Genomic DNA, 27,289 nt, shown 5'->3' with positions numbered 1-27,289 from the left:
GGTCTGACATGGACAGCCAGCTCTGGGGGACAGGGATGATCTATGTTTTGTCTTCTTGCAGTGGCTGCTCCCTGAGGGAAATCTTTTGGTTAACAACAATTTGGATGCAGTGATATCATCAGTCACCATCAGCAGTCAGGTTGTCCTACCTGCCAGCCATTGCTTTGTAATAGGCAAAGATCTGATCTGCCAGCTTGTAGACAAATTGATCAAAGCACAAATTCACCTGGGGGAGAAAAAACAAGACATGGTGAGGGTGTCACCAGCACAGAACAGCTCCTTCCAACACACTCAAGATCAATACAACCCAACAGAGATCCTTCATTTAATACAAACATGTATTAAAGGTCACACTATCTTAAAACCACACTGCACTTCTCACAGTGCTGAAGGTAAGCAGAAAATTGCAGTTACATTTCTCTCTTTATAGTTTCAGCATGTTCTTACAGGTCCTGGTCCCCCACCCTCAATCACCCTTCCCTCTCAGGGAATTTCTCTTTTTCCTCTGATGTCTCAAACCCTCTGCTCATCAGGCTCTGCCATGTCCCCAGTGTTTGACAGCTTTTGGCTTCCATGGTTCCCTACAGGTACAGCTGAGCTGAAGCCCTTAATCAGGAGAGTCTGTAGGGTCTCTGGAAATGCTGATCTTTTTGAAAACTTCTCAGTCTGATAGGATATTTCTTTCAGGATAAAGGTGACTATAATGAACTGCTGGGTCAAACAGGGCAGTATGACCCCAGTGAGCTTTTTCCATACAATAAAGATGAAGAGAACTTACTTCAGCTTCAATTTCATCATACAGGAACTGCTTTTTGAACTTGGTCAAAGCATAGTATGCACTGTCATTGTAGAGGTCCAGGGGGTACAGCACATACCTGAGGGCAAGAACACAGACCACATCTAAAATTAACTTTGGAGCTTATCAGCATAAACTGCAGCCAGTGCATGTTGTGCCCTGCCTGATGCAAAAAAATTGGCTTTTCCCTGACTTCATGCCTATCACTGCCACCTCCTGCAGCCCCTCAAATAATCCCTCTTTATTCCTGGGTTCTGCAGGAAGCACCTACTACAACCGACCTGGAAGTGAGCTCATTATGAGTTCTTCAATTAACACTTGCTTCATCTCTGCCCTTAAAAAAGCCTTCACCATGCCCTCATTCCAGAGAGTGCTCTGACAATGCCCATACAACAGAAAACCATGTTTTCTTAATGAGGAAGACATTATGAAGATGATTACACTTGAAGAACATCAATTCCTCATATCATTTATCCCACATATAAAAAAAAAACAGTTGAGGTGGCTTAGCTTGGGCCCACCCCCTTTGGTGACACATCTGTCTCAGTGCTGTGTGCAGGTGACAGTGCCACCGTGTCCTGCCCACATCCCAACAGCTGCCAGCTGCTGTTTATGACACATGAAGAAGTGCCAGTGCCAGGAAGTCGCCCCTGTGTCTGCTAACTAGGTGTTCACACAGCACCATTCATGTGACAGCAGATCAAGGAACATTTATTTACCTCCCACATCAAAATGACTGCTCATCACCAGCCTACCCTTCTTCCTGAACAAAATCCCAAACCCCAGCACGTGCACGGTCCCAACAGGGCCCATCAGCTCTTACTCCATCATGGAGGGTTCTTTGGTTTCCAAAATATGGTCCGTGAGGATCCAGGGCATGGACATCTCGATGGGGAACTGGATGCGGCGGCCCATGGTCAGCTCCAAGAAGAACTCCCGGAACCAGAGCTGGGACAGGTCACAGCACTGCTGCAGAGCTTCTGGAATGCACAGGGGATCCATGTTACCACCACGTTACGCCCCTGGGGATGGCAGTGAGGGCATGACACAGGAGGCAGCTGCTGCAGCCTTGCTTTTGGTATGGAACACTTTTCTAGGATGTCTCTGGTTTTAAACCCAGACCGTGTCCACGCTGCCTGAGCACTTGGTAATGCAGGAAGAAGGAAGGGATCACTCCTTTTGCTCTAGAAGGCCAGCACTGGAGAACACTGGAATGGCTCAGAGTTATTATGGAAGACTTCTTCTGTGTCCAGTGGCTCAATTTGTCTGGGACAGAAGGAAAGTCCAGTCCTAGAAAATAAACTACCACCTGCAGCTATTTGCCCTTGCTGACAGCCCTGTTCACATAACTACTACACCGAAGCATGCCTGAAGCAGGCAGGAGTAAGACATTTGGGAAAAATCAAGGAAAATCTTCTGCACATGTCAATGAGGAGCAAAGCTGATCTGCTTTTGCCTTTCTGAGCATGCGAGGGCTGGGTTCAAACCTCCCCCTGCCATAATCTCACCGCTGATGTTGAGAAGGTGGGTGAAGAAGAAGGACTGCTTGTGGAACTCCTCAATGGCCAAGACTATTGGCCCATCCAAGCTGCTCCTCAGAGTCTTCTTCGAGCCACTCTTGTCTGCTATGAGGGACTCCAGCATGGTCCGCACCATGTAAAGCTGTGGAAAAAGGGTGACATGCAGTTACCACTCTCCAGACACCATCACACACGGCCTTGGTGTTCTGGGAACAAAAAAGTAACACGTCTCCAAGGTGGTGACCACCCTCTGCACACATAAGCCACTATCCTTGAGAGTTAGAGATAATTAAGCCCCTAAAATAAGAGGCTTTGGGAATTATACAACAAATTAGGCACCAAAGCAACATTTAACACAACAGCATGAAGACTCTGTGGAACAGAGCACAGAAACAGCTGCTAATCCACAGGGTAGGAGACTCCTGCATGGCTCTAAGATCATTAATTCCCCACACAGGAGACAGACATTCACATACCTGCGTGCTTGATGGTCCTACAGCTCGTCGTGGGACTTTAATATCAAATCCACCTTTGGGATCCTTCTCACCTCTCAGGCAAGGATCATTTGGAGGCTCTCGACCTCCCTCCCAGTCACAGATCGTCTTCCGAATTGCCTGAAGGACACTGGAGTGGGGGGGAGAGGGAAAGCAGCGCTTAAGCTTGATTTTACTTCAAGATGAAAACACCTATGGCTGTGCACATACGAGAGGAAAGGTACCTGAGGTGGGATCATGCCCAAAAGTTACCTCTGGAGGAGCTGCTGGCCAAGGACTGTTGTCTGCTTGTGTACTGGAGCATACACAGGGCCATGTGCTTGTGTATTACAAAGTGTAACACTAATAAATATATGGGGTTTGCACTGAATTCAGGGACAGACTGACCTGATCAGAACGTTCTTCTTCTTCCTGACAGCCTGTCGGAGAGGCTCCCTCAGGGTCACCTGGGCGAAGTCCTGCAGGGCGGCGTAGATGGTGTTGCGGATGGCCTGGTTGAAGACACTCTCCATCCGCCCCATCAGCACTTGCAGCCCTTTGATCATGGCAATCACCTGAAGAAAAAGTTAAACTCAGATGTACCTGCTGTTTTTCCATTGTGTGAAGAGGGCTATAAATCCAGCACTGAGAGAACTCGGGACTGAATTAATTCTACTCAACTAACATAGGCCCGGTGATCAGGCAGCTAATTTTTGGGTGTTAGCTGCTTTGCAGGTCACAAGAAGCTGAGGAAAGCATTTATACCATCAGTTTCTTGCAAATGGCCCCTGTCCCTTGTTTCTACTCCTGATCTCTTGGTATCTTTAATACCACACAGTCCCAGGAAACTGCACATGCTCCACGTGTGTGTGCAGCTTGCACAGAGCTGCATCTGCACAGGGCACAGCTTTCCCTGCCCAACAGCACAGTGGGCAACATCCAAACCACCCTGGACTGTGTAAGGCAGGAGGAAGGTGAGGGCCTCCCAGAGCCTGGCTCAGAGGACTGTTCCCACTGTTTACAGACAGCAAGGCTGAGAGCTGATGTGTCCTGGGGACTGGCTGAGCATCTCTTGTGTTTGCACAGCTACTGAATGCAGCAACATCTTGGGAGTAGGAATCTACAGGGGTGACTTCTGTGAGAAGCTGCTAGAAGCAGCAGCTCACGTTCCCCCCACGTCTGATAAAACCAATGTCAGCTGGCTCCATGACAGAGCCAGTGCTGGCCAGGGGCAATTTAAAGGCCAGATTAAGGGATGTGGGAACCCTTAATCCCTTAACATGGGTCACATGGCAGAGTATGGTGAGAAAACCCTTCCATTCTCTTTCCCTGGCCTGAGGAACATGGACAGGAAACCAGCCTGGACTGGCTCTGACTCCTGTGCAAGTGGCACCTACTTCCACAAAGGCAAACTTCTCCTCACTGGTGTAGTTGTACCGGGTGGCTCTCTCATACTCTTCAGCTGTTCCTGGGCAATCCTTGTTACAGAATTTATCTGTGGGATGAACCAGCTTCCAAGAGTACTAGAAGATGGAAAGAGACCATGTCAATATTGCAACAAGGAAGAAGATAGGCTAGAAAGACTGAATTAGGCCATATGCCAAAAAAACATTCTCTAGACATCACTACAGTTTGCCATTCTTTGCTTTATTATCACTTAGTTAATTGGTTTTCTTTATCTGGGAGGTTGCCAGTCATAACAAGCATTTGACATCTATGAACTTGTGTTAAGATGTGGTCAAAACTTTGCAAATTAAGGATTTCCATCATTGTTTGAATTAGTTTTAGTTGCTCCCAGACTGCTTTCAGTGATGCAGAGATGCACTCACCACTTCCATAACATGGGCACTCCACTTGGACAGCAGCTGCAGCCCCCGTAAAGCCAGGTCAAAGAGCTCCCTGTACTCCTCATCCGACTTCTGGCTGTCCAGGCCTGAGCCAGTGACCACCTGGAAGAAATCACATCATGCTACAATCAGCAACTTGCTGCAGGGACTTCAGTCAGTGAATAGATTTCTCTCCCAAATCCCACCTGAAATAAATTCCTGACCTTATGACCAAGCTAGAATTGAGTAAAGCATAAACTCTCCCTCAGGAAAAAGGACCGTGGCAAGGCTCTTTTTACACAGGCAGTCAAATTATTCCCTGCAAAAAAAATGAGTCTGACCTGTCATCTCAGAGCAAATAACTGACTATTTTTATTCCACTTTCCCATTTCTTTTCAATGGTCTAATACTACTGAAATCCTTGAGAATCCTTTACTGATTAAAGTTCAAATAAGCTCTTACAAATGCCAAAAAAAAAGCGCCTGAGAATGCTACAATTTGTTAAACTGACACTGATGAATGAGAATCACATGTGCAAAAAACAGCCCCAGTGGCATCAGAGAGGGCACTGGCATTCAGTAATGAAAAGATCAGAGGTGCCCTCGTGAACTTTCTTCAAAGCCCTGACTGATAGGCCTGTGTAATTGAAAAGCCCTATTTGCAAGTCATTGGTGTTCTGACTTTTACCTGATTATAAACATTTAGTTGGCAGGTTTTTTTTCTGCTTATTTTAACAAAGCAGTGGCCAAGGAGCAGAAGCTGCTGCTGTACATCTCCTGGTGCATGTGATTTTGTACCTTTCATAACTTGCTTCTTTATTGCTGCATCAAGAGCTGTTTGTTCCACCCATGTCCTTCACCCCTCCTTGCTGTACATCTGTGACAGACCATGGTCCTGCCACATTGCTCTGTCCCAGGCTTGTCCACTAATGGATTCTTTGCTTCTTTTTACCAAGGTCAGGATTAAATGTGTGAGATGGTATTTCTGAGTTAGGACTCAGATGTTTATTAGTTCTTATCTATGTTACAGTCTCACAAACTGTGAGTTCTACAGCACTTAACTCTAACAAGCTAAAAATGGATACATATCTCTCTTTCTACATAGCCTTTTAAGGATGAACTGTCCAATTAAGAAATGACACCTCAATTATTTTTACTTTTAACCCAATAACCAACCACCTGTGCCTGCAATGTGGACTTTTTTATCCAATTACACAAAACCACCCAAACCCATGGAGAAGGTGGTGAAGAAGAAGGTAAAGAAGAAGGACCAGCCTCTGCCCTAAAACCTCCATCTTGCTTCATATATATTACTATATTCTATAATCTTAAACTCTTAAGTTTTCCACCATGTGATATTACACACTTCTATTCAAACTCCACACCCACGATCCCACTTCTACCATTTCATTTTGGAAGCTTTCTCCACAGCTGCAGGTCAATGCAGTGTTCTCTTGGGGGTCAGAGACTGTCAGCACAGGAAGTCTAAAATTCCCCACGGTCAGGGTTCCAGCAGTCCACCTCAGAGCCGGGCTGCAGGGTGCAGCTGTACCCACCTCGCTGTTGCTGTAGCGCGCGAGCTCCGAGATGAAGCGGATGTGGTCGTCTCGGATCTGCACCATCTGCTCACAGATGTTGTACTGGGGGCTGATGCTGCTCTGAGTGCACGTCCACCTGGGCAGAAGAGCAACGGTGTCAAGGACAGGACACAGCTTCCACTCAGACACCCCAGGGACAGCTGATCTCTCCGCTTCAAGGTGCTCCAGGCATGCCACCCTCATGGCAAATGTCAGCCCGTGTCGTCTCTCTGGTGTGTGGGGGCTACCAGGGGTGGTCTCACACAGCAGGATGGGGACACTTGCCTCACCTCTCAGTCTGAATGTGTCTGCTCCATCCACCCTGAAGGCTGCTCTCCATGTGGGCTCACCTACCCCAAGGGCAGAGATGGCAAACTCCCAGGCCATCATGGGACAAGCTTTCAGGGAAGGATGAACTTCAAAGACCTGCATCTTTGCATCCTTTCTGCTAAACCTAACGATAACCATCCCCTTAGAGGTCCTCCCTTCAGGTCTGGGTTGTGCTGCCTTCTTCTGCAAAGAAAAGCTCTGCAAAGAGCTAGCCCTCCCATTGTTTTTGGTTCTGGCTCATGCTACCAGCTCACTGAACAGCCCTGAGCACAAATGATTAGCAGAATATGATTACCTGAACTAGATTTTCATTTGCACTGAGCCATATGTACCATACAACAGTGTAATTAATGTCATCCTAAATAAGGGCAGCACTCCCCTTCCAAAGGCACAGTTGTATGAAAGAATGGGACAAACCAGGTCTATTTAATTTAATATCTTCTTTCTCCCTGTAAAAGCCCCAGATATAGAACCAGAATGGCTCCACCAAAATGTTTTGTGCAACCAATTGTCTATCAGTGAGATTCCCATGTCTTACTCTGTCATCACAATGTAGGAGCTCAGATTATACTTTTTTCCCCCTCTAAATGATTGTCCACCTTATGATAGTCCTTTTCTCCAATTTAGACTGCCCATACAAAAGGAAGGTGAGAAACCTGTCCCTGATAAGGGCATACACATATCCCTACACTTAACTGCACTTGTTGCCAGTATTTGTGGTGGTGGTAAAAGGTCCTGGAAATGCTGGGCCACGTCATCCCTTGTGAAATCCATCCTCCCCCAGTCCCCTGTTTGGCTCTTACCCGTTTCCACGTGCTGCCCACTGGACAATGGGCAGGTTAGCAGGACTGGCCAGGGCTGCCCCAGCCCTCCCTGCCACACACAACCTACTCCACAGTGCAGAAACAAAGCGCCATGCGGGAAAAACACCAATTAATTCCACTTGCACGGAGACAAGGAGGGAGAGAAAGTGACAAAAACAGTATTAGTAAGAAATGGGGATTACATGGAAGCACCTTGGCAGAGTTAGAGTTGGGAGTCCCATGCAATTTGCTGGGAAGGCAAGTGAGTGAGGAAGAAACATTGGTTAGTACGGTACAGCACACAGACCTGGTGAGACAGATTTCAAAGACAGACATTAAAATTGTGCACAGGTAAAACAGCCCACGAGCTACCTTGGTTTTGAGATGAGAAAATGAGAAACATTTCATGTTTCGTTGAAATGTGCTTTCTGAATGATTTGGGATAAAAAGGAGCAAATCTTCAGAAAATTTTTCTCTTTTTTAAAAAGAGTTTTCAAAAATATTCTTTAAATTCACATTATACAGAATCTTTTTTTTTCCTCTCTTTTTTTTCCTCTCCCAATTTTAATTGAGAACCTTTTGCTCAGGAGTTTAGCCACATTGTTTTCAAATGTCTTCTGAACAATTAATGGGCACTTTTCAACCAGTTCTTGGGAGGAGGGCTGCTCCTGGCAGGCAGAGAAGCCAGACCCTCCGGGGTGGAAGGGGACGAGCAAACAGAAGCAATGACACTGCAGGTTAGTTCCTGTCCTGCTGAAGAGACAGCCCAGCCTGGCTGCTCCTCACAGACACCAGAGAAACCTGATTTCCACCCAACACAGACCCACAGGTGGAAGGCCACTGCCTGCTGAAAGCCTGGCTGCCACCCACCACTACAGCCAGACACAGTTCAGGCAGGCTGTGCTCACGAGGGGTTGCAAACCTTATTCCAAGGATATCCAAACCTAACAACGATTCTCCTGGCAATCACTGAGCATGATGCAAAGCTACAAACACAAGTGGGGCCTCTCACGTGCCCGCTGTGACTGAAACAACGTGTGTGGATTCGTGTGATGGCAGCAGCAAATTGCCTGTGAGCCCAGGCCGCTCCTGAACTCTCCACTCCTGCTATTCTCCCACAATATTCAGAATCATTAAGGTTGGAAAAGACCCCTAAGATCATCAAGTCCAACCTCTGACTGATCACCACCCCGTCAACTAAACCAGAGCACTGAGTGCCACATCCAGTGGTTAGTGCCACGTTCAGTCTTTTCCAGTTCATTAAATTCCAGAGCATCTGAGCCTCTGCTTCAATCCTCATGGCTGCTGTCCTTCTTCATGAACCCTGCCTGAGCTAGAGGAGACACCCTGGCTACTGCAGAGATCCACTGCTGTGTTCATGCTCTGGAGGATTTTGTCCTCGGGGTGCAAACTGTGGATTAAAATCTCCCCAGAGCAGGGACACACGGCTCACACTCACACAGCTCGCACGCACTCGGCGCTGCCCCAGGCCGTGCACCAGCCACCCTTCCTTCCTCCTGCCTCGCTGCCAGCCCCCTCCCAGCCCTGCCTGCTCCCAGGGGATGCTTACACGGAGCTTGGGAGCTGGCTGCACCCCCAGGGCCGCCGAGGCCATCTCCCCATGCAGGGACAGGCAGGGAGACGCGGGCACACAGAGCTGGCACGCCGGACTCACACCTCACAGGGACACACACACATGGGCACAGGCCTGGCACACCCGCGGGGCCGCAGCCCCCACGGCCCTCAGGACACACACAGAAGCCAAGAGACATTATGGCAGGCACTCACTTGGATTTGTTCTCCTCATAGTGAGCACTGGTCTTAATGTATCTGGCCAGTTCTATCTGCATATCGCCGAATAAAGGAACCACCTGCAGCTGCTGGAAAAGAAAACAAAATATGGTTGAAACATGGCAGAGAGAGAGAGAGAGAGAGACAGAGACAGAGAGAGATCCTGGCCCCAGCACAGCACAAGGGACTCCAAAAAGGCATGCTGCACCTCTGAAGCTTTGCAAAGTGTCAGGATGTTTGAAGCAAAGTGCAAACCTGGACCAGGGTCATTTCACACCTAGAAGATGACTGAGAATGATCACAGGGCTTTCTGTGAGGGAGGGAATCACTCCCCGTGCATGCTCTGGAGCCCTGGACTCACTGCTACCAGCACTGAACCATTCTGGCTATAACCAGCCAGAGGAAAGGCTCTTTTTACAACTAAAAGAGAGAAGTGTGGTTCTGAGCAGGCCTTATTGTCTCCCAGCCTAATCCTCCAAGAGAAGAGAGGGATGAAAAGCCAGCATGTTGCTATATTGGACACCCAGGAAGGTGCCAGCTTTCCCCAGGGACTCAGCACTGTGGTTGCTTGTGATGTGTCTTAAAACTTCTCCATGAAGAGACAGACACAGGCAATGTAACATGGCTCTGCTTGCCCTTTACATCTCAGAAGGTTTTGGATGGGAAATAAATTCCAAGTGCTCTGAAGATACCTCAAGCTCAGACAGGTCCCTCCTTCACTCAACTTCCACCTGCAAACAAAATCCAACCAAGGGCTACTGACAGCTCATCAATAAAATATGAACCTTCAACTTCACCCAGCTACAAAGGCCTTGCCCCAAAATTCAGGGAAGATGGGGGCAAATTCCCTGTCCTATTATCACACACTTCTCAGGCTGAGTTGTGCACAGGATGTGTAATGCTGTCATCAGGGATTCCCACTGGCATGTCCATAAAAGGTTTAAATGAAGGGGTAGTTTTCACTAATTTTCACTACTCAAATTCCCGGGCAATCCACTAGAAATTTAATCAGAAGGCAATAAGCAGATGTAGTGAAGGAGTAGTTGGTCTTTCCTTATTGAGATCTGATAGTTTGGAGTGGCACTTTACTGATTAGGTGAGACCACGGTAGATGCTGGAGAAGTGCAAAAGGAAACCAAGCTGGAAAAGAGAAAGTTACTCCATGCAATGGAAGGTATTTTACCTCATTCTCTGATGGCCCACAGCATTTTTCAGTGACCAGCAAACCTGTCTGAATGCACCAAGATGACCAAACTCTACAGATTACACTGAAGGCTTGATTAAGAGATTTAGTTGAATTAGCAAAGCTGAATCAGGGAAAACCCAGAAGACTCTGAAGAATGATGTGATCAATCACCTTTGCAGAGCAGTCTCCCCAGTGATAGGAGGTTTTTTTAAACACTTCATCATTGCCCTGTCCATAAGGTTATGGTGTCTGTGGCCCCCTGCTCTCGGGGCTGTCCCCAGGAAATGGTGGAAATTGGGGTAAACAGGTCCCCACTCGCTCAGGGGAGGATGCACACCAACCTTCCATCAAGCCTGGGCTCACCTCCTCCCTCCTCTGCACACACCCAGCACATCACCCATAAACCTTGGGGCAATAAGCAGAGAGACATTCTCTATCCAACACCACCACCAATCTCTTCACCCAGGCTCCTCACCCCACCTCTGGGGGAAGTACCAGGGAGAATCCACCGTGCTGGAAGAGTGAGGGGAAGGAGCCCTCTGTGCCCTTCCACAAATCATCACCTTCTCATTTTCCCGGATCTGGAGCAAGTGTTGGTAACAGAAACTCATCTTTCCATCTCAGGGGAAAGATTAATAAAGGACTCAGGAAGGAGTCCATCTGCTCCATCTGGGAAATTCTTTTGCTGTCCTCCTGCTCTTTGCCACCAACTCATTTGTCTTTTGCTAGATCCCACCATGCCTCCTGCAGCTGACCTGCTCCAAACCCAAAATGCTTCCCAGTCCCAGCCTGTGCCCAGAAGCAGTGGAAAGGAGGCACCACCTTTCCTGAGGTGCTGTGTGGGCTCTCAGCCCTGATCTCCACCAACAGGGTTATGCCAAACCTTTCCTGTGCTGAGTGGTCCCTGGCCTCCAGCTGTGGATCAGACCATGGCCAGATGTGCTTCAGCAGAGAGAGGTTGTGTGGCTGCATCCCACCCTGCCAATGGGAACACCCAGGTTTCATGGGTCCTTTCCCCAAAATCCACATCGGACCAGACAAAAAGGGTTCATCAAACCACAGAGTGACCCTTTGAAGATCTCGGTGAGCACCTCCAAGTCCCAGTTGACACAAACTCCCCCAAAAGCTTTTCCTGTGCTACAGGGAGCACAGTTTATACATGAAATAAAACTGCCAGCTGTGTCCTCTGTCCCTCAGCTCAGCAGCTTGCAGAGGGAAAGAGAAGCAGAACCATCACCCACAAACCAGCCAGGTTTGCTGGTGGCCTGAAACCACAGAGACTGCAAACCTGCCTCAGGAATGTGCAAAGAGACAGAAGCCATGTCAGTCGGGCACATCCTCCCCTCACCCATGAAACAGCCTCTCCATCCTCTGGCCCTTGGCAGAAGCAACCAGAGCTGCAGCTCCCACTGGCTGCCCACGGGAGCAGAGCCAGCCCCAGCACTGCTCTGCATCCCCAGCCCTGCAGGCACTGCGGGCCAGCACTGCTCACCTCACCCCTGCTGCAGCTCTGTGCCCAGGCCTGCTCACAGCAATTCCATTCCTCAGCCTTTGGCCTAGATAGCTTCTCAACCCTTGGGTTTTTTGGACCTGTAAATGATCCCTGTGGTTTGCTTTTTGCTAGCAGCACGTCCAGTGGTCAGGCCATTAATCCACTGGTGGTCTGCAATAAACACCAGCCTCACACAGACAGCTCACTGACCTTGAAGAATTTGTCTATTTTGCTAAGGTTGATTCTCTTCTTTGCATCCAACTTGTAAATGTTGCTGACATTCCCATCCATGAGATACAGGCCAAACCCCATCACCTGCAGAAGATGGAAAGGCAAGGTTTCATCAGCATGAAGTCAGCAGCACAAGTCATATACAGTTCTCCATCACTCAGCATGAGGAAAGGCCATTTCAGGTTCCTGTTACCACCTGATCCTCATGAGGAAATGTTTAAAATGTGCCTGTATCTGCCAGGATGCACATGGTAGGCAGAGGACACACAGTGGATTGCTTCTGTCGTCTGTGCAAAAACACAGGATGCTTCCCTTAGTTATTTGTTCCTCCTCTCCCCACATAACAACAACCCAAAAGTTTTCTCCACTTGAAGGCAAAAGTTTACTTCTGTAGAAGAATTTAAAATATTTTCCTGGATTGATTTCCCTCCCTCCCCCATTAATTCAGTACAAATCATTACAAAGAGTCAAACTCCCCACACTTCAGAGAACCTGAGCTGACTCACACCACTGTAATGAAGTTTTTATGGTGATAGTGACTGCAATCATTGCCAATAACTGACTGACAGCAAGGACAAATACACCAAATAAAGAGATATTTTGGCATGTTTATCTTGAGGACTCTTTACAGCCAGAAAAACAAACTGGGGAGCATCTAGCATCTGCCTTCTGCAGGGAATTATTGCTGGGAATGGGCATCGAGAAGAAAATTCTGGGTGACAAAGTTGGTGGTGATTTTACAATGTCCTCTGCAGTTACACAGGTCAAGCCCACGATCCTGCACCTCCATGCACAACAGAAAAACCCCTTCCAGCCTTGGAGGGTGTAGGGCACCCACCAGTGCTCTCACCCAACCATGTGCTCAGTACCAGGCAGGCAGAGCTGCTGGCAGCATTGGGAAGGACTGTGGGGAAAACAGAGATGGAAATGGGGAAGAGAAGGGGAAAGGGACAGAGAGGAAGGAAGATTTTTATACGGGAATAAGGGAGAAGGTCATAAAGGACAGCAGAGGATTGATGGGAGAAGGTCCAAGTGAGGGCAGGAACAGAGGCAGCTCATGGCACTGCCCAGCAGAGCTGTCACTTCAGAGCACTGGGGTGGGACATCTCCAACTCATGTCCAGCCTGTTCAGCTACAAAAAGACGTGAGTGGGAGGACTGAGGTACCACAGCAGAGGACACAAAGCCACAGGGATCAGAAAGGGAACAGGAAGAAGAGGAAGCAAAGCAGCTTTGCTGCTGCAGTGCCTGCAGAGCACTCACAGCAACATGTGTGAGCAGAGGGCACTGTCTCTGCAGAAAACGGATGCATGTCAGCCCAAAGGAGCAAAAAAAATCAAGAAATTGAAGAGAGATGTTGTCCTAGGAGTGAATTTCATTTTACTAAAACAACAGTGAAACTATGCAAGCACCCAGCCCTACAAGCATGGCCCAACCTCACCTTTAAGAGCATGTGCTTCTCACTGGGGGTGAGATACATCTTGTTTTCATAGTAATCCACACAGATGTTAACAATATCAGCCAGCAACTCCTCATAGCCAGGGATAACCTCTAGTTGTTGGTGCAGACACTGAAACACAACAGAAGCCACATTATCCACATGGGCAGAGGAACAGCAGAAACCAGGCAGAAAATATTTTAAGGATTAAGAGTAGAACAATAAGAGTTTCCTTCAAACCTCATTTGTATACATTTCTTAAGTTTACCAGCAGAAGACTGAGCTTACAGTACCACCTGGAAAAAAAAAAAAAAACCTTCCTCTGCAGGACAACTTTTCTTCAGACTGATCACAGCACCCAAACATCAGACAATGAAATGTAAAAGGGGGTGCCTCTGAGCAAACTGTCTGACTCCTGTCTCTGTGCAATATTTTAACTGGTTAGCAGAACCAATGGAGCCTGTGCAGTGTGGAGGGCCATGGGGGCTGAGCTGCAGTCCCCATGCAGCCGCAGGGGATGGAGTTCTGGCAGAACCTTCACCTCCCAGAGCTCTTCTTACATCTTTTAGACCTTCATCTTTGTCTTAACATAGAGACCTTCAAAGCCACCCATGATGACACGAGGAGACATTGCTAGAATTACACAGCCTGACCAAAAGACCACAGAGTCAGCGGCAAAGACCCAACAGCTGCTGCCACAGCCTGCTCTGAGGTGCTGTCAGCCTCAGCAAGATCACTGCTCCTCTCTACTCATGAAAGGTTCAGTGGCTCAGAGAAAAGGGACTTGCCTGAGTGATGCGGTTGTGGTTTGCCAGGAACATGGAGAGGTTCTGGGACTCCTGGATGGACTGGGGGTCTGCCATCTTCCTCAGGAACTGGGCAGCTCTGGAAGGGACAAATCCAACATCACCAAGGGTCACTCAGCCAGTGTGAGACTGTCACCACCCACCTTCCCTGCCTGACCTGCAGCAATGTTGCAGCTTCAGAGCCCCCAGCATCACAGCTCTACTCACCAAGAGGGAATTGCAACACAACAGGGCTCAGAGATTTGCCTAAATTCACAAAGAGAGCCTGGGACAGCACAGAAACCCCATCTCCAGCCCTGATATCCTCTTGCCCTCACTGCTGCTCAGACCAGGTGCTCCCTTGCAGACCAGGCACAGTCTTGTCCCCATTCCCGCCACTTTGTCCCCTCTCACCTTTTGTAAGCAGAATGATCATTTTTCACGCTGCACTTCATGTTTTTCAGCTCATCCAGGACAGCAAACATGTTGATGAACTTGCCCAGAGTGAGGAGATAGGCCTCGGACACGAAGTCCTTCCTCCTCTCAGCATGGCACAGGCGCTTCACCTCGCTGCAGAACCGCTCGATGGCCTTGCGCTGCAGGGCAGGGGCACAGGGTCATGCACCACCAGGGGAACCCCCTCCACCCCCAGCAGCTCCTTGAAAAAGCATTTTTTGGCTGGGGATGGAGGGTTTGAGGTTCCTCTCTGCTGTTCCCATGCAATGAAGCACTGTTACAAATCACTGCTGACAAACATGCTCAGTGCTTGAGGGGAGAAAGGGGCTCGAGCTCTCCAACTGCACCTGCCCCAAGTGTGGGGTGTTCTGCAAAATCAGGCTGCATTTTTTAGGTGGGACATAAAGGGCCTTACAGGCTATAAAACCTAAAAATGATTGTGAATCTCAGCTTCAGCAAGTTGTAATGCAGGTGGTGATAGGGAGCCCTCAGCAGCTGTGACTGCAACATGGCAATGGACAATCAGCTCTTCACATCAGTCAACATCCCCGAAAAATAGAAGTGACATCCTTAGCTCCAAACAGTGGGGACTCTGGGTCTCCATGAACTAGAAGGGGTGTGCTCTTTCCCAGCCTGTATAGAAGAATTTGGGGCTGAGCAGATTTTCCTTCACCCAGGTTTCAGGTGTTTGCTCAGGTGGCTGGAAGGGAGAGACCTACTGAGGGCTGTCCTGGCAGGCAAGAATAGCACAGGACTGCTTGGGATGTTAACACCAAAGTAAATAGATTATTTTTGCCTCTCTCCTTGACCACTTACCTGAAAATACATGAACTTCATAAGCTTGGTGACTTCTGGCTCCAGGACTTCCACTGTTTTCTCATAAATCTCCACTCGGTTTGGCTGTTCATTACATTTCACCTGCATTGCAAAGAAAATAATCTGTGTCAGCATCTGCTTCTAAGCCAGCTGTGGGTCACTGTGGCTTCTCTTTGCTTCACCTGGAGTCCTGTCCCCACCCAAGGACAACAGTGGGACCTGAGAAGGAGCTGGTTCTCAATACAACAGGTGAAATCAAAAGGGGATATTTAAGACCTGAAATTCTCTCCGTGCATTCTAAAAAGGCACAATCCTGATTCTGGGGGATAAAAGTCTCCTAATGCATTTGTCTGGCATGCAACACAAGCAATATTGAGTCTGGACTTGCTGTACAATGTGGGAATGTTGTAGCATGAAGTTATCTGAGATTTGTGTTGCAAGACACACAAGGCACCAGGTTACAGCTCTGCCAGAGCCTCGCTGGGATTATTCTGGTTCTGTAGAGGATCCATTAAAAATCACTGGGCTTGTCTGTGGCTCACAGCAATGAACTGAGTCACTGCCACTGGGCTCCTGGGAAGCTAAATTTAAGGACTTACTCAGTTGTCATCCATCTCACTTCCAAAACAGTTACTTGGAGTCATTATCAACCTTACAGGGAAAACACCAGCTGCCCAGGGCATCCTGCTGCCCTTCTCTGGTTTTGTCTGCAGCTGTTGCTCCCAGAAGGCTGTGATGGGGCTGACAGCTCTGGTGCAGCTCAGTAACCCAGCAGCTGAATCTCAGGGCATGGGGGGACACATCAGCCAGCCTGATGCCAAAGGAGCCTTGCCCTCCCTGCAGTGGGCAATCTAATGTCCCTGCCCCGCTGCTCCACACTGCAGTTAGGCACGAGCACAGCATCACAGAATATTCTGAGCTGGAAGGGACTCACACAGATCACCAAAGCCCAGCTCCTGGCCTTGCCCAGGACAGCCCTGAGAACCCCACCATGCATCAATGGCCATGAGGATGCAGTCAGGGTAGGGAGAAGTGGTTCACCTGTGAAGCCACAGTCTCTGATGCAGCAGGGAGCTGCACCTGACCAAGCAGGGAGATTGGGGGGCCAACACAGGACCCCCCAATGCCACATCCATGTGCCCCATGGCAAAGCACAGGGGTCACTGCAAGATCAAACCTGGTCAAGGTGTAACTGAACCCTCTGCTGTGGCACTCTCTGCTCCTCCATCACACACAGCACTGACAGCAGCCTGAGGGGAGCACAGGGGGAAGGGGCAGGGACCCCACAAGCTGCTCAGAGAGGCACAGATGTCACAGGGAGGACACTACACCAAATGATTTGTAGTGCTGTCTTGCCATCAGCTTAGCCACAGCCTTCTGCTGGAGTAGCCAGGGGAGGCAACAGCAGCAGATAAAAAGTACCCAATCAACAGCAGACATCTCCTCATGGCTGGATCTCAGCATCATCTGCTTTAGTTTGCTTTGCTTTTCCTGTTCTTCTGTCTCCACTCCAAACTAACCCACACTCAAGACAAAACCAAAGAGGTGCTCTGGGAGCCCCCCTGCCTGGGGAGGGCTTGACTACCTGAGGGATGGCTCGTGAGCAGCTCCTCCACGTGTAGAGCATCACGGCGTACTCGTGGCCTTCTTCCAGCATCTCATTCTGAAAGACAGAGGGGTGTTGGTGGGACAGGGCAGGCACTGGGGGCTCAGCAGCCTGGGGACAGTGCTGGGGGACTCACCATGCTGGAGTGCACCGTGGCCTGCTCGATGTACCTGGCAATGCCTGTCACAAAGGCGTTCCTGTCTTCAAAGTTTGTGTCAAAATTAGCCTGTGAGCAAAATGGAGAGATGGGGATTAAACACAGCTGGTTGTTTGCTCACCTGGTACAGCCTAACATGGGATGTGTTGGCAAAAAGTAGAATTAGTAGGGCTCCTGGGGCACAGGAGGAGCTTGTGAACTATTTGAGGTGCTGCACCACTAGGTAGTGGAAGTACCTAGTGGAAGTAGTTTCATACACACACACCCCCTGAGATGCTCTGGAATCATACGTGGTTGTCCTGCAGGGAATATGTGTGGAAATATGGCAGTCAAGACTGACATTTACAATCCTTGTAGAATTAAGCCCAACTTTAGTGCAGCCACACCAGAGAGAAAAGCTAGAGCAATTATTCTAGAGATTTTATCTTGGTAACTCAAAGACAGATGCAGCCTTATTAATTTCTGTTTGTGCCCTGGCTGCTAGGGGAAGACCACATCCTGTCAGCAGGAAGACCAAGGGATAAACACAGAGAAAGGGCAGGGAATGAGCTGTCTGGAAAACATAAATATGAAAGTCAGCCCTCATCCAGGTGCTATTCTCAGTGCAAGCACAAAAAGTTGTTGGGACAAACATTTGTTCTGGAAGTTGTCATACAGTTTTGGGTTGGGACAGGGGAGCAAGAAACTGCAGAGGCAGGTTGGGGATGGCAAATCAGCTCCCTTGGCTCTCTGGAGTGCCCTTCACATGCCCTGTGCTTGGTGATTTCCTCTGCCAAGGCTGGCTGATGGTACCTGCTGCAGGGCAGGGCAGACAGAGGTCCTAAGCACCCAGAGCTGCTCCTTGTGATGACAGCAGCACTGCAGCAACCACACTCACCTCAATAACTGATTTCCTGAGTAGGAAAGCTGGGAGCACAGACCTGTGGCCAGAGGGCTACTCTTCAGAGTGCCTGCAGGACATCACATGTGACCAATGTGACAACAAAAGCTGAGATTGCATGAGCATTTCTGGCTAGCAGGGGAAAGTGCTACACACAAAGTGAGTATGATGAGGAAACAGGCTTGGCCAACATTTCCAGATCCAGCTTAGAGGAGGTTTTTAGGCCCAGCTGTGTGCACAAACTTATGGCCCTGAAAGGAGGCTGTGCCATAAGGCTGGACCCTGAGCCCCTCATGAAACACAGCCAGCAAAGGCTAAACATTTATTGAAAAAAGAGATAAGCAAATAATTACATCAAGATTTTTCAGGGAGAGCTGAAATTTGAACAGCCCAGAATGACCTTTGGGTCTGATAACCCACAGAGATACCAAAGCTGTGGAATGAGCCCGGGGTCTGACCTGCTGAAGGAGATGCTGTAATTCCAAAGCCCTGCGTACAAGGCACAACAATCACAGTGCTGGTGTGTTTATACACTGCCACGGGTGAGCCAGCAACTCAGGAGTGGCAGGATGGAGAAAGGAACCCCCTATTATATTTAACCCTGGGTGTGTGCTACAGGGCAGGGTGTGGTGGCCAAGCAGCAGAGGCATCCCACTGTGGGAGCAAAAGCAGGAGCCAAGCCGTGCCCTGGGCCTCTGCCAAGCTTTGCTTGGTGAGTGCAGCTGCAGCTAAATCTGAGTTGTTCAGGGCAGAGAAGTGGCTCTGGCAGCTGCCCTCCCTTGCATGCCAGCAGCTCCAGCTGTGCTAGAGGCACAGGCCAGCCAAAGTCAGGCAGGACTTTGAGCCTGCCCTGCTCAGTTCGATGCACGCACGATCATGGAAAGGAAGCACAGAAATATGTGCACAAATAAACATCGCTGAGAACTTTCTGCTGTTATCACAAATCTTATCTCCTGCTTCCCACCCATTCATGCACTCTGGTCCTCATTTTCCTCGGCCTTAAAAGTCCCTTTCACCAAACTCTGGTGCCTTCCTTTTAAAGTCCTTGGGAACACATTTGTGGCTAGATCTGTTCTGAACACTTCCTTCACCATGCTGAACCCCGGATGTTTTCAGCTGGTTCTCACAGCACTGTGTGTGGCCCTGTGCTGTGCATGAGCCACTGGAACAACCCTCCCTACCCTGTGCCTCGGGGAGCTGAAGTACCTGGTACATGATGGAGGAGGGAGGAGGCTCGATGCATGGCTGCTGGTCTGGCAGGGGCAGCTCCTCCAGCAAGTCCACGTTGGACAAGGCATCCTCGAGAGTGACGTGAGTCGTCATGGCTGCAGATGTTCAGCTCCCCTGCTAAATCCAAAGCAAAAGAGAGGGTGATAGGCAGACAAGAAAACCAGCCAGCCAGCAGGACACTGAGTGGGAAAGGACAAAATCAGAGCACGACTGGCTGGCATTGCAGGGGACAAAATCCCAATGTATGTTTTCCCTTTTCTTGTGCATTATACCACATCTCTGTGTCATCTCTCTCCTGCGATTCAACAGCAGAGCAGAAATGCAGAATAAGAGAAACACAACTACCCACCCAAGCACTTCTCTCTTAACTCTATGCAAAACTCTCTCAGACAGAACAGCTGGGTGCTGCAGTGCAGCTTTAGCTGCCCCGGGTGAAAGCGTGTGCTCCGAAATGCAAAGCGGTGCTATCAAGAGTATCTCCCGAAGCAGCTTGAGTAGAGAAGTATGACGGATGCTGACACTCACATGCTCTCCTCACACACATGAACAGCCCTGGAAACTGTAAACAACCAACTGCATTAAATCCCAGAGGTGAACTGGAAAGGCTCGAGTGTTGTGCAGGCAAAGCTTTGGCACTGCAAGCAGCAAAAAAAAAAAAAAAAAAAAAGTTGCTGCTAAATTTCCTTACTTTTACCACTGACGTGGCATCCCCTGCCCAGTCCCAGGAGCTGCCAAGAGCTCCAGTTGCAAAAATGAAAATAAATACACAAAATAAAATCAAAGGGAGACATTTCTGGAAGTTCCCTGGTGCTTACCCCAGGCAGGAGCCCAGTGGGAACCACAGAATAAACCTGTGTGTCCCCATCTCCCCTGCCACTCACCTTGGCTCTGAGTGCTCAGGCACGGGGGGATGGTGCTGTCACCCAGGCTGAGCCCTTGTGTAATCACAGCCACAGGGCTTCCCCAGTTAATGCCTAATCCTCTGCAATAGCTGCAGCCAACCTAGAGCCTGTATCTCCCAGAAAAACACCCTGCTGCACTTAGACATTTGGAGAGAGAGAATTCTTTAAATATTGACACCTGTTTCCATTAAAAAACCACCCCCCCCCCCCACCCAGTGCTTATTGCCTCACTCAGAGCCTGTCTAGTTTGAAATGTGAGCCTTTGAGTTTCATTGCTCTGATCTGCAGGACAGTAGAGCTCCCTAAATCAAAGTTCCCATCGAGATACTCACACATTTCAATATAACACCCTGCAAGCCAGCTAAGCTCTTTGTCTGCCTCATTACAGTGCATGTTTTCAAATCCTTTAATCATCTCTTTGGCTTTTCTCTAAGCTTTTGCAACTTTTTTTTTGCTAGACATGGTAGCAGGCAGGGCACAAGGCTCCAGCAGTGTCTGCACAAGCACCAAGTACAGCAGCAGCAGAACACCCCTTGAGTACAACCACACCACTCCTCTGGTCACAACAGCATCTCCCACTGCTCCCAAGAAAATAAGTTTGCTTTTTATTTCCAGCACTGGGAGCATGAAGGATAATGGCTTTGGGACATCCATGGATAGGCACACACACATCCAGCAAGGGCCACAGCTAAGGGGGTGACACAGGGTGTCACCCTGGGGTGGCTTCAACAGAGGGAAGGAGTCTGTAGCTGTGCCTCATCATCGTGGGCTGCAGGAATACCTATGAGTATTCCTGGCAGAACTCATTCCTGCTCCACAAATGCCTCCCCAAGGCACCAGGCAGCTGAGAAACAGGTTTGGTTGTACCTGCAGCTGAAGAATCATTAAATGAGTGCCTGGAAAATACCCAAAATCTCAAGCAGCTTTTCCCCTCCACACTCAAATTTCTGTTTTCTTCTTCACCCCTGTCTGGTTAAATGGTTTCCTGTTACAAATTGTAGCAACTGTCAAACCCAGACATTACATTTCTGCAGCTTCCTCCCTGCCTGCCTGCGGGCTCCCTGGGCTGCTCTGCACGGGGGGAGGCTCAGCCTGCCCAGCCCCAGATGGACACAGATGGACACAGAACTGCCCAACACGCTCCTCCACCATCCTCCAGCACCTCAGCACTCACCACTGGGATCCCAGAACAACACTCCTGGCTACTCACTCATGCTTCATTACATACTTCAGGCTTGAGAAGGCAAAACTTTCCATTTCATAGCTTTGAGGGCTTTGTGGCTGTTTATTTGGGCTCATTCCCCATTTTTCTCCAAGTCCAATTCTTAGGCCATTTGTGCAAGGTGTTGTCCATTTGTTGTAGTTAAAGGCACTCCCACAACAACCCTGTGACACCCAAAGAGCTCAGCAACTCAAGGGACAAAATTATTGCTGCTGTTTGGGCCACCCCAGGAGAAAGAGTACCAAATCCAGCATCAAGGTCCTGCTGTGCCAGGCAGTGCACACACCTGGGAGGCTAAGCCAGTCCCTACCCTAAAAATCTTGCACACAAACAGGCAGAGAGGAAGGGTGCAGAAATACATGAACAGAAAAGAATGCATCAAGTCATTGCAAGGGAGAGGTGCAATCAGCCACCAGCCCACCCCATGTTTTGCCATGGCTGAGCAGTGCAAGGATCCAGATGCAGCTGGAGAAATGAGACTTCGAGGGTTTAACACATGAGGTTTTATGGGGACTTCCAGTTTCCACTCCACCCTTTCTTAACACCAACCAGAACCCAACAGCAGCTCCAGGGAACAGCGTGGTCAGCCAGGACTTCCCCTGGGCCTGGTGTCTCTAGCACATTGCCACAGACAGCAGCCTCACAGACAGAGTGTGTGACAGAGGGGCCACTGGTCCAGGGCCAGCAGACCTGGATCATCACCCCAGATCATCCAGAGAGGATGGCAGACGGAGCCCTGCTCCCCCAGACCTGTGCCTTCCTCCCTCACCCTAACCCAGACATGCTGGGGCTGTGCTGTAAATCCAGCCCCATCCCCTCTGTCCAGAGACAAGGGGGGCAGCTGGGAGGTCATCTGGCAGTGGCCAAGCGGCTCCAGCGCAGGGAATTCAGGGATCCCTGGGGAGCTCATCAAAAAGCCTTAACTGCCATCCAGCACCTGGGCTTTGGGGTGGGTGTCTGTGCTGGGAAGAGGACACTCAGCTCGTGGTGGTGGTCTGGTGACAGTGCTTGGGCACACGTGGCCACGGGGCTGGGCTCCACCCAAGCAGGGAGCAGCACAGCAGCGTGCCCAGGAATGGGGCTTTTCTCTGTCCCAGCCCAGGCACACCTGAAGCACATCCTGCCTCTCTGGCCTCACAGGCTGCCAGGAGCTACCTCCATATCCCACCCCTGGTCAGAGAAACCAAAGCTCCTCTGGTCCTACGTGTTTTGGCAAAACTGAAGGTGAGCCTGGCAGAAACCAACCCCACCCCAGTGAAACCCGAGGCAGGGATGCTGCACTGGGCTGTTTATCCCTTCTGCTCATGAGCATCCGTGCTAATGGGTGCAGTGCTGCCCACACTTTCTGCTCATTTGCTGCAGAAACTTCCCATCCCCTTCCCACACCTCAGCTGCAAACCCTCTGGCCATCTCACACACCTTCTAAAGCCAAATGATCTCACAGAGGACCTGGGGGAGCTGCAGGGAGCCAGCCAGGCAGGGAGCATGGCTGCACCAGCCCGAGATGGAAAGGAGGAGTTCCTGACACAGGGGCTGTTGTGGCAGCAGCCTGGGGACCAGATTTCACAGTCAGCACAGGAAAGTCTGATCAGACATCTGATCCCAAATGTCTGAACTTACAGGGCATGTCCTGCCTTCCCCACCAAAATGCTTGCCCAGAAGTATTGGTGCAGTATCATCCTTTTTGCAGGGAGAAGCACAAAGGTGACTTTACTGTTCAAGCAGCTTGGGGAAATAAAGGCTTTTAAAAGCAAATGAATATGTTGCATGCACGTGTGCTCAGCTCCCAAGCTGCACAGCTCAGAGCTCTGGGGAAGTGGCAAGGGGCTGTTTAGGATTTTCAGCTTGCCTGCTCCTACAGCAGACACTCACACTGGTGCTGTAGTAGACACCAAGAGCAGGAAAGGAGGCAAGAAAAAATGGGAATTGCCCAGACAGAGTCTGAGCCCTGTGAACCTGGGGTGAGGTGAGCAGGAAAAAGATTTTTGCTGGGGAGGTGGCAATGTAGAGAAGGAGGACAAACCTGGTCACTCTCTGAGGATCTGAGAATCTTTTCCAGCTTTGATTCCCAGCCCCTGGGTAACCTGGGAAAGTCACTGAATTTAGTTTTACCCCTGTGAAAATGCTTCCCTCTCTTTCTCCAAATATAGCACCAAACCAGTGGGCAGGCCCTCTCCTGGCCCAACAAATACCCAGCAGAACAAAGTGTCAGTTGCATAAAAGCCAAGTTTCTGGTACCCACTGCCTGACAGCAACAGGAGGATAAAGGATCCTGGCCACAAACATATATTTAGTAAAAAATAACTTCACAGTGTAAAACTTTAGTTTGACTCCTGCCTAAAATGCACAGGACTTGCAATTGCAACCCTCACCACAGTCAGGAGGTTCTTTGCGGAGTGAGTGAAGCTGGCAGAGCTGGGCCTCTGCTGTACACAGACACAGATGTTAATACCCATAAAATTACCCTTCCCATTACAAAAAGGAAGCCAAACTGCATGACTCCTGAAGCTGTTTTTCTCTATATCCACTCTATGTTTTCTGCCATCCCATTAGGGCTGAGTTCCAATCATTTGCAGCATCCTCGTCTCTGAGCAACACAATTACCCTGGAATTTATTTCTTTTAGAATAACTAAATAGTATTTTTTTTCTGTTGCCAAAGAAAGCAGGTCAAGGAAGGAGATAGGTATATGAAACTACATTTCCAATAGAGTTGAGAAATTTACAGCAAGTTTATAAGCAAGCCACTGCTGACAGTTAAAGCACTTCTTGGGAAACTAAATCACACAGGCCAGTATTGTTAATAGTTGACCAATTATTGATCTTCCAAAACCAATCTTCCCTTTTCTCATGCAAAGATGATAATTGTTTGTTAACAAAATTGAATTCAGTGAAAATGAATTCAGCATACTCTGCTTTACTCCAGAGACCATGGTCAGAAAATGGAAGATTTTTCTCTATTCCTTAGGCTTCATTAAAAACAATCAACTGTCCAAATAAAAGTAAAAAAGAATTTCCCTTTGCAGGGAATTAGCACAGAATTATATGGCTGTGACACCAGAACACTGGGCTAGTCACCCATGTCTGTGCCTAACCCCAGACTACCATCATCATGCAAAACATGAGGATGATTTTTCTTTCGGTATCTCAGGGCAGGAGGGTGCAGAGGCTTCAGCGACTCAGCCTAATTCTTTGAGACCTTTGTGATCCAAAGCCCCCAGGCAGGAACCCCCCGTGGGAAGCGGCAGATGGCAAAGGGGGCCACGCTGTGCTGCTGGCAGTGTCCCCTGACAGCACACAAACCCTGCACCCTGCCCCCTTCTCCAATAGCAGGGAGCGTTGACTGTGTGCTGCTTCTTCTTCTCCTCGTTCTTTCCCGGTCCTTCCAACCCACGGAAATTTCCTGCGGAATCCATCCACTCGCTCCCTCCCCCTCCGCCCGGTGGGATGCGGCTGGCACGCGGCATTTCCAGCGGCATTTCCAGCGGCATCGGGGGCAAAGTTGAGCACAAAGGAGCGCTGCCCGGCCCCGCGCACGGGCACCGGCGCCGCGGGGCGGGAGCGGTTCCGCCGCCTGCGACCCACGCCACAGCCCGAACCTGCGGCCGCCGCTCCAGCCCTTCGTTCCCAGCGCTGTCTCTGACGCTGGCGCTGCCTCCATCCCTCTCATCCCCCTGGAACACCGTATTTCCACGCCACGGGTGCTCCGGGAGCCGGCCGGGGCCGCCCTTCTATCATCAGCATCCTCTCCGCGCCCCGTTCTCCACCAGCACCGCCGCCACCCCGGCTCGGGCTTGCGCTGCCGCGGCGGGGCCTGCAGCGCCCGCGGGCCCGGGGCTCGGCCCCTTCCCCCGTGCTGGGGATGCGAGGCGGGGGGAGGACAAGGGGGATTTGCGCTATTTTTTCCCCGGCGCCGTGCGGCGGCTGCGGGCAGGCTGAGCGCCGCAGGTAGCTCGGGGCATTGTGGGATATATCCCATACATCCCGCACATCCCGGCCCGCACATCCCGCACATCCCGGCCCGCCCGCCGCGCCCGCACCTGCCCCGCTCCGCCCGCCCGGGGCTCCGCGGAGATGGGGCTCGGCGGAGATGGGGCTCGGCGGCGGGCGCAGCCCCGGGGAGGGAGGGAAGGAGGGAGGGAAGGAGGGGATGGAGCCGCGCAGCCCCCGCGCAGCCCCGCGCCCACCCCCGCCCGCTCACCTGCGCTCCGCGGGTGCGATGCCGGCGCCGCGGGATGCTCCGCGGGGGATGCTCCGCGCCGCCCGCACAAAGAGCAGGAAATGGCTGCAGCAAGTGCACTTCCGCGGCTCTCTCTCTCCGCCGGCCCCTCCGCGCGGCGCGGCGGCGGGGGGAGCCCCGGCCCCGCCGCGGGAAGGGGCTGGAGCGGCGCGGGCGGCTCCTCCCCCAGCGGCGCGGGGGATGCGCGGCGGGGCCGCGGCCGCGGCTCTGCCCCCGCTCGGGGCCGGGGGCCGCGCTCTCCCCGCGGCGGGGAGCTCCGGGCTGGCGGCAGCGCGGCGCCGGCGGCTCCCGGCGGGGAGGGGAAGGCCGCCCGCACCCCCGGGGCACGGAGGGGAGAGAGCAGGGGGCGGCTGCAGCAGCCCCTCGGAGGCTTGGTGCTGGCACAGCGGGTTTGGGTCCCTGAGAAAGCGGGACCAGGCTGGGATTCTCCATGTCGCTGCTGCTGGGCTCGCTGGGTCGCGGGTGTTCAGCCCCTCTGCCCCTCGGAGGACCATTGATAGGCGTCACCTACCATCTTAACAAACGCCCTGGTGGCAGAATACGTACACATGTAGAAAACACACAGAGCCTCGGATGACTGAGCATGTTGGGGATCAAAACCTGAAGGAAGGCAGCGCCTTTGCTCAGAGCTCCGATCCTCTTCTGAGTCAGCACCGCCTCTGAAAGGTCTTCCTTGTGGCATTTTTGGCATCTGTTTTTTTTTCAGGGACAAGTTTCCACTCCTGCTTGTACATCTGTTTAAAGCTCTAATATAGCTTCTCAGATGTAGTGTGAAATCCGAACTCACAGCTTTCAGAGGGACACTGCCTCATGGTGATATAAACCCTCTATGGAGCTGTCTTCATTGTTGAAAGACACTGGTGGATACCCAAGGATTCATGAAAGCCGAGATACAGGTCTAGAGGTATTTATTTTTGTGGTGGCCCTGGCAGCATCCCTTTCCTGAGCATGAGCTTATGCCAGAATCAGATTGCTGCCTGGCCTTTTCTGGATTTGAGAGACCCCCCTCCAATTCTTCAGAGGCTGCTGCTGCTGTCCATGAAAGTGTGGGGCTGAGCTTTCTTCCTGGGGGTGTCTGTTGGCTCTGTGGGGAAGCCTGGACACCAGGTTTACACTCAGATCTGCTGCTGTAATTTGAATGGATGCCATGGGCTGAAGGCACTGCAAACTAGAAAAGCAGCAGAACAGTCTTAGGAACTAGCTTTGTTTTAAAGGACAGGATCATGCCTGAAAAAAATGTATCAGTAAATCTCTGGGTATGGAGCCTTTCTCTGCACAGCATTTCTTCCTTGGGCTTTCAACTGGGTGACCTTTAAAGGTCGCTTCCAACCCAAACTATTCTATGATTCTGTGATATCTACAACTCTCTCTCACCCTTGACTAGAACACATTGTAACCATCATTCCTCTTTTTACTATTTAATACTTGTCAGAAAAATTCAATAAGTGAGCATTGTTACTGCAGACACAAAAGATTTAACAGCAAATATCATTCTGAGGCCATGGATGAAACAAGGTTCAAGAAATCTGTCAGAAA

The 27,289-nt window shown here is 50.4% G+C and overlaps 1 protein-coding gene across 3 annotated transcripts in view; it reads right to left on the bottom strand.

Moving 5' to 3' along the window:
* CYFIP2 (cytoplasmic FMR1 interacting protein 2) overlaps positions 1 to 25,795 on the bottom strand; it is a 50,603-nt gene extending 24,808 nt beyond the window's left edge. For 2 of the 3 annotated variants that reach the window (XM_053956662.1, XM_053956664.1), the window contains exons 1-19: positions 25,715 to 25,795; positions 19,368 to 19,508; positions 17,261 to 17,350; positions 17,104 to 17,181; positions 15,519 to 15,620; positions 14,661 to 14,842; positions 14,250 to 14,346; positions 13,465 to 13,593; positions 12,004 to 12,108; positions 9,113 to 9,204; positions 6,171 to 6,288; positions 4,619 to 4,738; positions 4,187 to 4,312; positions 3,198 to 3,364; positions 2,793 to 2,940; positions 2,305 to 2,458; positions 1,620 to 1,776; positions 779 to 875; positions 150 to 226 (exon numbers count right to left, since the gene is read on the bottom strand). In XM_053956662.1, the coding sequence (XP_053812637.1) occupies positions 150 to 226; positions 779 to 875; positions 1,620 to 1,776; positions 2,305 to 2,458; positions 2,793 to 2,940; positions 3,198 to 3,364; positions 4,187 to 4,312; positions 4,619 to 4,738; positions 6,171 to 6,288; positions 9,113 to 9,204; positions 12,004 to 12,108; positions 13,465 to 13,593; positions 14,250 to 14,346; positions 14,661 to 14,842; positions 15,519 to 15,620; positions 17,104 to 17,181; positions 17,261 to 17,350; positions 19,368 to 19,484 (2,156 nt within the window). In that variant the 5' untranslated portion in view covers positions 19,485 to 19,508; positions 25,715 to 25,795. The remainder of the gene's footprint in view (positions 1 to 149; positions 227 to 778; positions 876 to 1,619; positions 1,777 to 2,304; positions 2,459 to 2,792; positions 2,941 to 3,197; positions 3,365 to 4,186; positions 4,313 to 4,618; positions 4,739 to 6,170; positions 6,289 to 9,112; positions 9,205 to 12,003; positions 12,109 to 13,464; positions 13,594 to 14,249; positions 14,347 to 14,660; positions 14,843 to 15,518; positions 15,621 to 17,103; positions 17,182 to 17,260; positions 17,351 to 19,367; positions 19,509 to 25,714) is intronic. The other variant, XM_053956663.1, reaches the window with a different exon arrangement.
* Positions 25,796 to 27,289: the final 1,494 nt, after the last annotated feature.

This window comes from Vidua chalybeata, chromosome 15 (genome assembly GCF_026979565.1).
Source record: "Vidua chalybeata isolate OUT-0048 chromosome 15, bVidCha1 merged haplotype, whole genome shotgun sequence".
NCBI lineage: Eukaryota > Metazoa > Chordata > Aves > Passeriformes > Viduidae > Vidua > Vidua chalybeata.
Note: the sequence above shows the minus strand (reverse complement) of the source record. Positions and strands in the feature narration are given on the sequence as shown.